Source organism: Colobus angolensis, unplaced genomic scaffold, assembly GCF_000951035.1.
Source record: "Colobus angolensis palliatus isolate OR3802 unplaced genomic scaffold, Cang.pa_1.0 Scaffold155, whole genome shotgun sequence".
NCBI classification, from domain to species: domain Eukaryota; kingdom Metazoa; phylum Chordata; class Mammalia; order Primates; family Cercopithecidae; genus Colobus; species Colobus angolensis.
Genome location: NW_012114655.1, coordinates 3,461,590 through 3,473,465, shown reverse-complemented (window position 1 = coordinate 3,473,465; position 11,876 = coordinate 3,461,590). Strand labels below are relative to the sequence as shown.

Sequence of the window (11,876 nt, the reverse complement as noted above, 5' to 3'; positions counted from 1 at the left end):
GTTAGCCAGGATGGTCTCGATCTCCTGACCTCGTGATCCGCCCGTCTCGGCCTCCCAGAGTGCTGGGATTACAGGCTTGAGCCACTGCGCCCGGCCTCCTCCTTTTCTATTGGACCTCTAGAGGCTGAAATATCCCCAGGACTCGGTTTTGATCTGTCTTCCAGCTGTGTCTGCCCGCTAGGGAAATCCTCTTCTGTGGATTTATACATCATCCTTACACCGAGGACTGAAGGCGCATCTACAGTGCAGGCCCCTCCTGTAAGATTCCTGTGCCCAAATTGCTACTGGAAATCGGTTGTTTCGCAGTTATTTCATATTTAGTGTTTCCATAACAGTATTCTTGATTTTCCTCTTTTTCTTAGCAAAGCTGTCCTCCACATCCCTCTCCCGACTCTAGTATCCCTGAAGCAATAAATGGTACAACTGTCTACCCTGTGCAAACTGAGAAGTCAGACGTCTCCTATGTTCTTTTCTTTCATATCTCATTCATCCACATTTCCTTCAGCCTCCTAAGCACCTCTTGCATGGCCCACTCCTGTTATCTGTCTCTGCCTCCACCGAGTCTAGGGGAAGCTGCCATCATTTCTCACATTTCTCACTGCTGCTGCCTACTAACTGGTCTCCTTGTTTCTACTCCCACACATCGCTTTTTCTCAGCTAATCAGGGGATCTATAAAGACTGGAAAATTCCACCAAGAATAGAATACAAATAATGCTACCTACAAGCCATGCACATCCCGACTGCCTGCCTGAATTCTCCCCACTCGCTGTCCACTCAGCCCCGGTCTTCAGTTCCTCTTATGTGCTATGCCAAACTCTGACTTGCCTCAGGACCTTCGCATGTGCTGTTCCCTCTGCCTGAAATGCCCTTCCACACCCCAGGCTCAAACTCACACACTTATTCCTAAGACAAGCTTCTTCTTATGCTTCAGTTGCAGTTTAAACCAGCTCCTCAGCGAAGCCCGTGCCAATCACTCATTTATACTTCCCCCTTACTCACTGCCCCAGCCTGCTGTTTGTTTCCTTCATGGACCTGTCACAAAGTGTAACAGACTTATTTTACACTAAATAGTTTTCTTGTTTGTCTCCTCCGCTAGAATATAAGATCTACAGGGCTTAGATTTTGTCTGTCTTGTCCCCTGTCATATTCCAGGCACAAAACAGCGTCAGCACATGGACAGCATTTAATAAACGCTTATTGTCTAGACACTTCAGCCGTGTTGGTCTAGTTCCCTTCTAAGGGGCAGGGACTTCTAAGGGACTTCCTTCTCAGCCACATCAATCCAGCTCAAAACCCAATGCTGGCTGGATTTCCAAACTAATTTCAGAAGTTTACAGAAGCAAATTAGAGAAGAATAGAGCACTATTTACTACATGCATAGGAAAAACCATCTCATTATCACAAGTCTATTAGCACTTAGAGAAATTTATTTTTTTATGGCACTAAATACTCCTTGGAATCTAAGCACCCAGCAACATACATGAGCAAAGGCTGCTACTTTATAAGTGCATGAACTTACTTATGAACTGAAGAGCTGAGCTCCAATGTGGAGAGCAGAAAGCATGGCTAAGTGCTACGTGTGTTTCACATGAAACTAACATTAGAAAATGTCATTTCATTAAAGTGGGGCTGAAAATTCATGGAATGCCTACTATGTTCTAAGCTAAGGGCTAAGTAAAGGGAACACAAAAATCTCTAAGTTTTAATTTCTATTCTTGACGAACTTATAGACATTGATGACATCATACTTTACTAAAATCTTCCTTAAAGATGTTTTTGAACAATACGCATTCAAGTCTTCATCTTGTTCATCATTTTTCAACTCAAAATTACTTACTTCTCTTTTTTCAATCCAGTCATATTTTGCCACAGGCCTGGGAAGTTTTCAAACTGATATGTGTATATAAAGATAAGCACCAGCATAGTGTAAATAACCACTGACATCCAAAAATATTTTAGAATTTTCCTCCACCATTCATAGTGCACCTGCGAATCAGATAGTGGAAAAAAAACAAACGAGAAAAAAACCATTTCAGAAAAACTCACAAAAATATCTGGTTTATTCAAGTAAGACAAGTGATTACATTCACAAATGTCTGAAAATAAAGTCTATTTCATTTCTGGTTTTTAATGTTCCATGCCTAACACAGTGGAGTGGCCCTGGGTTGGAACCCCAGTTCTGTAAGTGGTTGCTAACTGTGTCTTTGGGGAAGTGGCTGAACCTTCCTGGGTGTCTCCGTGCCTATTTTGCAGGGTTGCTACAAGGATGAAATAGGTATTTATGGTTCCTGCAAGCTATCTGGCCCATAGGGGGCGCTCAAGGAACAGTAGGGTAGGTGCTGCTGTCATTGTGGTTATTAGCACTGCTCAGAGAAAACCACATCCATTTTGAAATTGAAAGCAATATTGTATGAATGAAAATGTGAAACAACCACAGAAGAAAAAGACACCTCATTTTACCATAAGCTGTGGATATTCATCAGAGAACATCCGTCCTGAATTTTTAAGAGTATTCAAAAGTTCACTGATTTCTTTTGAGATTTTTTATCTTAACATATGATACACTCTTGTTTATTATAGTTCTTTTATTCGTTTTGTTGGCTACCTGCAAGATATTTTACTGTTCCACATGTTTCTATTATTAGGTTCTCTTTTATCATCAGTTAAAAGTGAGTCTGTGGAGAGCTAACTCATTTTAATGCATTTCATACATTAAATTATTTTAATGAATGAAATCCTTTTAATTAATGAAGTATGAAAGCAGTCAGTGCACTATACATATATATGTACACAAAGAGCAGGCAAATGCCACACATACATCGTTTCCTGACCCTAAAGCCTGAAATGCAAAAGTATACCTAGGAATTCTCCATGACTTCAGATTATCTAGCTTTTAAATTACTATTTTAAAATGTAATTCAGTTTTTACAGGCCAGGTGCAGTGGCTCATGCCTGTAATCCAGGAACTCTGGGAGGCCGAGGAGGGCAGATCACTTGAGGCCAGGAGTTCGAAACCAGCCTGGCCAACACGGTGAAACCCCGTCTCTACTAAAAATACAAACATTAGCTGGAGGTGTTGGTGCACACTTGGAATCCCAGCTACTTGGGAGGCTAAGGCATGAGACTCGCTTGAACCTGGGAGGTGGACATTGCAGTGAGCAATGAGCCGAGATCACGCCACTGCACTCCAGCCTAAGAGACAGAGCAAGAGTCTGTCTCAAAAAAAAAAATAAATAAAATAAAATAAAGTAAATAAATAAAAAGAAAGAAAGAAATAGAAATGTAATTCAATTTTACAGATTTTTTTGATGAATAACTTTTGGAAAACTTATGTACGAACTTTTTCCTGATTTTTCAACAACCTAAATTTTTTATTTTTACTTTTTTTAGAGATGGCATCTTAATCTCTTGCCCAGCTGGACTGCAATGATACAAGCATAGCTCACTGCAGCCCTGACCCAAGTGATCCTCCTGCCTCAGCCTACCAAGAAACTAGGACTACAGGTGTGCCACCACACCTGGCTAATTTTTTAATTTAAGAAAATTTTTTGTAGAGACAAGACTTCACTATTTTGCCCAGGTTGGTCTGGAACTCCTGGCCTCAAGCAGTCCTCCTCCCTTGCCACCCAAAGTGCTGAAATTACAGACATGAGCCACTGCATCCAGCCCTGAAATTTTGAAATAGTAAACAAGTTGAAGACAGTCATTTACCATTTTAGGATTCTTGGGATATAATGTTTGAATCTTGCCAATGACTTTATCTATGTCCATGAGTCTAGTGATTTAGAATCTCCGCAAAGGTAGCTCGTGTGTATTCCTGGGACAGGTGTGAGAGTTAAAATGATCAACTGTGTACCTACCTGATACAGGGCCACACAGAACAGGAACAGCACCATGTAGATGATTTTGTACATTACGATTTTACCCTCGAAGCTGACGAAGAAGAACATGCCTCCGCAGACGTAGATCCAGTACTTGATGAACATGGCCACCACCAGATTGCCCAGGACTTTCATGATGTCCTGCTCATCTTCTTCTTCAACTTCCTCTTCCTCTACCTTCTTTCTCTCTTGCTTCTCTTCCTTGGCTTCCTCTTCTTCCTCCTTCTCTTTGGGCTCTCCTTCCACTTGTATATCTTGAAGTTCCTCATCTTCAAATAGAAAACTATACTGTTACACTTAGCTGGTTATCTGTGTAGAACCACACTTTGACCACGTGTGATGTATGTAGGATGTAGAGGCATGCATTTTCTAAGATATTGTATAATTTGAATGATTTTAAACTATTCTCATAAACACGGCAACATTCGTAACTAGATTAAGTCAATTTTCATAACCTTCTCAAAGTAGAGTTTACAAGAAAATAAATTTGGTAATACTAATTTATATACAAGGTCTTTTTTTATTTCTGATACCCAGTGATAGCTTTAAGTACTGTGAGATGAAAAAAATAAATAGACAACAATAGCATAAATCTAAATGACTATATCAATTTCAAATTCTAATTGTTTCACGGCTCTAGACGATCCAAGTAGTACTTTACCAAATGTGGTTAATGCTAACAGTCTTAATCAAAAAAGCATGCTTTTAAATAACTCAGAATTTAAGAGATACAGCAAAACATAATTTAATTTAAATTAGATTGAAAGAGTAATTGTAATTTAAGTTTAAAACAATTTAATGGATCAAAATAAAAAACTCACATTGGGTTGCTTTAAAATATGCTAATACATAGAACTCATCTCTGTGTTACAAAGTCTTATATTTGAAGAACTTGAATAATTATTTCGAAAGAATTATTGGGGTTAATTTGAATAATGTATTCAAACAACTAGTAGATTCACAGAGTGAGGAGAGTGAAAATCAAGTGAGGGCTCAGAGCAATTGTTGATATCAAATTAACCATTTTTTACCAAAATTAACTGGTTAATTTAATCACTATGTTGAACAGAGACATCCAAATCATATAGGCAAGATGTGAATCTTACGGGCAGACTTTTGTTACTGAAAAACAACTGATTGGGTAGGTCTAAATAAGACACTAAACATAAATGTGTGTGTGTGTGTGTGTGTGTGTATAGAGATATATGTGTGTGTGTGTGTGTATGCCTGCATTGGTTCTTATGGTTACTGGTTAAATCTTAAGGTTACCAGCCCAGCTTCTGTGGACATTTATAGGCTCCTTTTCACAGACAGTGCTTCTTAACCTCACAAACACTCTTCAATCCATTCTACAAATATTAAACTTACATTTGTTGGCATATATAGGGAGTTAGGGAGCAAGCTGTTCTTATTTTACCTATACAGCAGGTCTAAAACTATCAAGGTGATAACATTATCATCATCTGTTTTTACATTGTGGTATACTATTTTTAAGAAAGAAGAAAGAAGTTTTAAATGTAAAAGATGTGAGTTAGTTTCTTGGTTCCAATACTCACTAAAAGTATGACCTGGGAGGAATCATTTAATTTCTCAGAGGCTCAGTTTTTCTTTCACTGGGAATCACCTTCATGAGGATCAAATGGCACATTTTCTTTAATTTTTTTTGAGACAGAGTCTCGCTCTGTTGCCCGGGCTGGAGTGCAGTGGCGCGATTTCAGCTCACTGCAAGCTCTACCTCCCGGGTTCCCGCCATTCTCCTGCCTCAGCCTCCCAAGTAGCTGGGACTACAGGCGCCGCCACCACGCCCGGCTAATTTTTTGTATTTTTAGTAAAGATGGGGTTTCACCGTATTAGCCAGGATGGTCTCAATCTCCTGACCTCGTGATCTGCCTGCCTCAGCCTCCCGAAGTGCTGGGATTACAGGCGTGAGCCACTGCGCTGGGCCCAAGTGGCATATTTTTAACACTCCTTTGGAGCTCTCTTTTTTTTTTTTTTTTTGAGACGGAGTCTCGCTCTGTCACCCAGGCTGGAGTGCAGTGGTGCGATCTCAGCTCACTGCAAGCTCCGCCTCCCGGGTTCACACCATTCTCCTGCCTCAGCCTCCCGAGTAGCTGGGACTACAGTAGGCGCCCGCCACCTCACCCTGCTAATTTTTTTTTTTTGGTATTTTTAGTAGAGACGGGGTTTCACTGTGTTAGCGAGGATGGTCTCGATCTCCTGACCTTGTGATCCGCCCACCTCGGCCTCCCAAAGTGCTGGGATTACAGGCGTGAGCCACCGCGCCCGGCCAACTCCTCTGGAACTCTCACGTGCACCTCAAAAGTCACACGCTATAATAACGTTACTTAGTGCTCGAAGTTTACATTCCACTTTCATTTATTCTGAAGCTTTCTGATGTATTTTGGGGCTCTTTCTCTGTAATTTTGCTGAGCACCAAACTCTCTGGCCACACACCATGTACACTAATTTACCTTTTTCTTCATTTTCCTGACTGCCAATTTTGACTTCCGATAAAAGAGCTTCCTTTTCTCGCAGAGCTTTTTGCTCTGTGAGGTGCTGCCTCAGCAGTAGCCAAAAAGTAATGGTGAAAAGGATCTGAAAGTAGAGAAGCAGCAAAACAAGAATTAGGCAACCATTTGGAATGTAAAAACATTCAACAAATATAACATTTTCTCCGCATTCCAGTGGGAGCACCATAAATAAACATTTTTACTGGAGACAGAGTCAGGTCACCTTCCTCATTTCAGCTGAGATTCACGGCTTTTAAGTCCCTTTTCCGAGGATGCTCCCATGCTTGTGTTGGGTGCCAGGAGCACCAGGCAAGTCCTGAGGAAGATGAACCCAACCTTTCTAACGACTTCCACCTGGGCAGGAAATCAACTGCAACAACTGGTCTCCCTTGAGGTGCTGGTCCCTGGTTGAGTCCCTCCTGACTGTGACGTCATTACCATTGTAAAAGGAAGACATACTCCTTGCATAATACTCCTTTGACTGCAATGTTCCTTATTTTGAAGAATTCCATAGATGGGAAAAGGAAAAATTCATCCCAGGAAATAGAACCCCTTATTATTAATCTTCTAAAGCTGAAGGGAATCTAAGTGCTCATACTTTTAGAGTAACATTTTTTTAAGGACGAAGAAAATTTTTTGATTTGGGGGAACTCTATTGTTTAGGAAATATAGTACCTAACACACAGTAGGTTTGTCGTTGTGGTTGTTGTTTTTTGAGAGGGAGTTTCGCTCTGGTTGTCCAGGCTGGAGTGTAATGGAACGATTTCAGCTCACTGCAACCTCTGCCTCCCGGATTTAAGCGATTATCCTGCCTCAGACTCCCAAATAGCTGGGATTACAGGCATACACCACCACGCCCAGCTAGTTTTTGCATTTTTTTAGTAGAGACGGGGTTTCACCATGTTAGCCACGCTGGTCTCGAACTCCTGACCTCAGCTGATCTGTTTACTTCAGCCTCCTAAAGTGCTGGGACTACGGGTGTGAGCCACCATGCCTGGTCACACACAGTGGTTTTTAAAAATAGCTTTATTGAGATATAATTCACATACCATACAATTCACCCATTTAGATTCAGTGGTTTTTAGTATATTCACAGAGTTGTGCAACCATCACTGCAATGCATTTTGCAACACTTTCATCAACCTTGTGTAAGAAGCCCCATGGCAGGTACTTCCTTTTCTCCCTGTCTCAGCCCTAGCCAACCACAAATTCATTTTTTGTCTCTATAGCTTTGCCTAATCTGGAAATTTTTTATGAATGAAATTATATAATAGGTAGCCTTTCGTAAATGGATTGCTTTTACTTAGCATAATGTTTTCCAGGTTGATCCACTGGTAGCATGCACAGCTCTTTATCTCTTTTCATTACCCAGCAATATTTCACTGCATGGCCATACAACAGTTTATCCCTTCATTAGTTAACAGGCATTTGGATCATTTCCATATTTTAGCTATGATGGATAATGGGACAATGCTGCTATGAACATTCATATACAAGTTTTTGTGTGGACAGATGGTCTCAATCCTCCTGGGTAAATGAACCCAGGACTGGAATTGCTGGTCTTATGATAATTTTATGTTTAACATTTTGAGGAACTGGCACTTTGTTTTTCAAAGTTGCTGCACCATTTTACATTCCCACCAGCAGTGTGTGACCGTTTCAACTTCTCCATGTCCTCAACAGCACTGGTTATTATCTACCTTTTTAAAAAGTATAGCCATTTTGGCTGGGCACGGTGGCTCACGCCTGTAATCCCAGCACTTTGGGAGGCCGAGGCAGGCAGATCATGAGGTCAGGAGATCGAGACCATCCTGGCTAACATAGTGAAACCCTGCCTCTACTAAAAAAAAAATATATACAAAAAAAATTAGCCTGGCATGGTGGTGATCACCTGTAGTCCCAGCTACTCGGAAGGCTGAGGCAGGAGAACGGTGTGAACCTGGGAGGCGGAGCTTGCAGTGAGCCAAGATGGCACCACTGCACTCCAGCTTGGGCAACAGAGCGAGACTCCATCTCAAAAAAATAATAAAAAAATTATAGCCATCCTAGTAGACGTGAAGTGGTATCTCGTGGTTCATAGTAGAGTTTTTATAAATATTTGCCAATGAAGTGAAAAAATAAAACAAAATAAAATATAAATAAATATAAATGAATGGGTCATTTTCAATTTGAATTGACCACTTACCTATCCGTAAATGTCTACTTATCATTTACTTTCAACATAGACTAGTGCCAGTAAGTCCTGGCCAATATGCCCAGGGCCTAATGAAATCAAGAACTGGAGTGCCTACATTTATGCAAATCTGAAGTTAAAATTCTGGAAGCCACTATGAATTGAACTATTGCTGCAAATTGAGGGGAAAAAAATGTTTCTCCAATGCATATTCAGAGAAGTTAAGAGTAATTGAGAGCAAGTGGGACAACATTCTTAGAGAAGTTGAGTTATTTAATAAAAGGTCTTGATATGGAGCCAGAAATGAGATGCTCTGGGACTGAGGAAAGTTGCCAAGCAGGTGAGTCCGGCTCCTTGGGAGGGGTTCAGATCCTTGAGGACTGAGGATGAGATTCTATTCTCTCATTCTCGATCACACTGACTCACCCACTACACTCCATAAACAGTGTGTGTTTAAAAATGGGTTTTACACATGTTATTGTAATAGAAATGTTATAAGCCTGGAGGTTATTACTATCTTCTGTGACAAAACTTTGCACTTTTTTTTGAGTTCCTGGGTGCATTAAAATGTAAGTGCAGACCTAGATTCCCAGAATAACTTTTTTTTTCCACGAGTAACAAATTTATTTCCCAAATAATGTTTTCCTCCTAAAGAACTGTCAATTTTAGATTCGACAGGGCATAATTCAACTAGTGACTTGACATGCCATTTTCGCAGTTTCATTGCTATTCGGAGTCAGACTGTGATGAATTTACACAGTCAAAAGAATATAATTTTGATTTTTTTTAAGTAGAAGAAGACTAAGTTACCAGTTGTGTGTGAATATGTGTGTGTGGGTCTGTGTTTAAGAGGAAAGAGGGAGCGAGAGTAAGTGGGAGTACAACGTGGGATTTTCAGCATGGAGCAGGGTGAGGAGAAGCAGCAGGCGTGGGAGTTTGGGATGAATCGATCAATGAATGAAATGCCTTGGTCCATGAACACAGGGGTTATATTCTTACCTCTGTCACTAGAATTCATCTGTTAGAATGTGTGTCATTTACCCCAGTAGTTCTTCACCCAAAAATCTGTACGAAGAGCAAACTTTGCCCTAGTGTCCTCTACCCCATTTACAGTTGATTGCTTTGGATATGGGGTGTGTGATAATCCTTAAAGTGGGCAGTTGCTCCCAGGAAAGGTGAATTTCATGTGATGTAAATGACCATCTCCTCCAAAGATACTAATTTCCAAGACCCATTCAATATATACACGTTTATTTTTCCTGTCTTAGAACTAAATTATTAACACAAAGGGAATGTGTGTTTAGTCTGCCATTTTGTTAACAAACAGTAAATTTGGAAATCGAATCTTTTGAAATAAAACTGTTAAAATGGCTCATAAAAACAAATGAGTAATGAAAAGAGTATGAACATTCTAACTCAGATAAGAACGTATCATACAATCAGTAGAAGAAAAACAGCAAGTGTCATACTTAATTTTTGCTGCTAAAAATGTTCTTTAGGAAAGAATTGGAGAAAAACGTCATGAATAATCAATACTTATTTGTGACACTAACATGCTAAGCATGTTTTATAAAATGGTAATCAAAGACAGCCCTGTACTCCTTAACACATTTTACACTATATTTTCCTATTTTCACACCTCATTTATACTCTAGTAGGATTTATACTTAAAAAAATTTATACAAGTTTTCTTTGAGTGGAAAACATTGTTATTTCTAAGTAAAAGCTAAATCATGGTGTAATATATGTTCATGTTTAAACTACAGAGGCCTCTAAGCACCATAAATTGTGTCCCACAGTCTCATATTTGTTCATTTTTACAAAGCAGTGAATATTTGGAGCTTGTTTTTGTAAGGTTTTGTTGGATACGATTATGATGATGATTGTGGTTTTGTGTCATTGTTTTGTTTTATTGTATTCTATTCACTTACTTTGGAAGCAAGTTCTCCTGGCTCTTTCTTTTCTAAAAATCCTGGAACCTTTTTAATTTCAGGAAGTTCAAAACTCCATATATACTGTAATATCAACAATAGGTTTCCATAAACCACCATGAAGGGAGAGCTGATCATGGCATATTTTCTTCTGTTGCGAATCATCCAAAGAGTGCATGACCAGATCAGCAGCACGAAGGTCAGCCAGCTGTGATAGGTGATGCTCCAGGCCTCCGGAGGACAGAAAAGGAAACATGACCATGGTTAATACAGTGCTCGGTCCCCCCACCCTGGTAAGGTAAAAACTATCTAAAAAGAAAAGGTTAATAATATTCAAACCAGGGAGAGTAGAGAGTTGTGGTGGAGTGACGCAGACCCCAAGCCGTGGAATGGTGGCTTGGAAGGTGGGAGGTTTTAAAGCCTTAATATTGTAGCTCCATTAACACAGCAGAATGGTACCAGACACGGGCACATTTTTAATGAAGGATTGTGTTGTTTTCACAATAGATTTTTTTCAGTTAATTAACAAAATGTGTATGCAAATATTTTATTTTATTTAGCTCTATTGCTTTAAAGAAAAGACCAAACTTATCTGGCTTAGAGAGAAAAAAAATAGGGTATACTTTTGTGAGTTCAGAATGAGAGATCTGCTGCAGTTTAAAGTAACAGCTGATGTACAGAAAATGTCAAAAAGTAACCAAAGAGCATAGAACTAATTTTATTTGAAGAATAGAGTTGGCAATCCCCAAATTAGCCTCTTCAATTTTGTGGTGCTTTCTTTTTCCCAGCCTCGTCTCGCGTGTGGCTGTGTTCCTTACTGGAAACCAAAGTTGAGCACACACAGGTTCGTCTGAGAAGCACCTGGACTGAGTGCCTGGGAAACTGTGCCCAGGTTCTATGTCCCCTGAGTTAAAGAATATTTTTATTTCTATCATCAAAGGTGTCCATAGGATCTCACTGTTGACCACAGAATTTAGAAGAGTCGTATTTTAGACAAGAATGTTAGGTTTCTCAAAAATAAATCAAATTTCCCGAGAAAATTTGTTTTTGGGAAAGGGAGAAATTATAGCTTCTTTTATTTTCTATCTATGGGCCAAGGGACTATTTTGAAGCTGTGATGTTGCAGATGGTGAGCAGAAACATGCATAAACTGAGAGCTCACAATCGGAAGGTGCTCTAGGGAACCACGGTTGCTTGATGCTCATACTGGTAAAACATTATTTCAGCTGGCCGGGCGCGGTGGCTCACGCCTGTAATCCCAGCACTTTGGGAGGCCGAGGTGGGTGGATCACGAGGTCAGGAGATCGAGACCATCCTGGCTAACACGATGAAACACTTTGGGAGGCCGAGGTGGGTGGATCACGAGGTCAGGAGATCGAG

At 40.1% G+C, this 11,876-nt stretch overlaps 2 protein-coding genes across 2 annotated transcripts in view; both read right to left on the bottom strand.

The window, feature by feature from the left end:
• LOC105507939 (piezo-type mechanosensitive ion channel component 2-like) overlaps positions 1–6,802 on the bottom strand; it is a 12,124-nt gene extending 5,322 nt beyond the window's left edge. The window contains exons 1-3 of the mRNA XM_011936658.1: positions 6,616–6,802; positions 6,354–6,477; positions 3,862–4,151 (exon numbers count right to left, since the gene is read on the bottom strand). Coding sequence (XP_011792048.1) covers positions 3,862–4,151; positions 6,354–6,477; positions 6,616–6,624 — 423 coding nt within the window. The 5' untranslated portion in view covers positions 6,625–6,802. The remainder of the gene's footprint in view (positions 1–3,861; positions 4,152–6,353; positions 6,478–6,615) is intronic.
• Positions 6,803–10,696: 3,894 nt separating this feature from the next.
• LOC105507913 (piezo-type mechanosensitive ion channel component 2-like) overlaps positions 10,697–11,876 on the bottom strand; it is a 190,923-nt gene continuing 189,743 nt past the window's right edge. The window contains exon 11 of the mRNA XM_011936620.1: positions 10,697–10,730. Within this exon, the coding sequence (XP_011792010.1) occupies positions 10,697–10,730 (34 nt within the window). The remainder of the gene's footprint in view (positions 10,731–11,876) is intronic.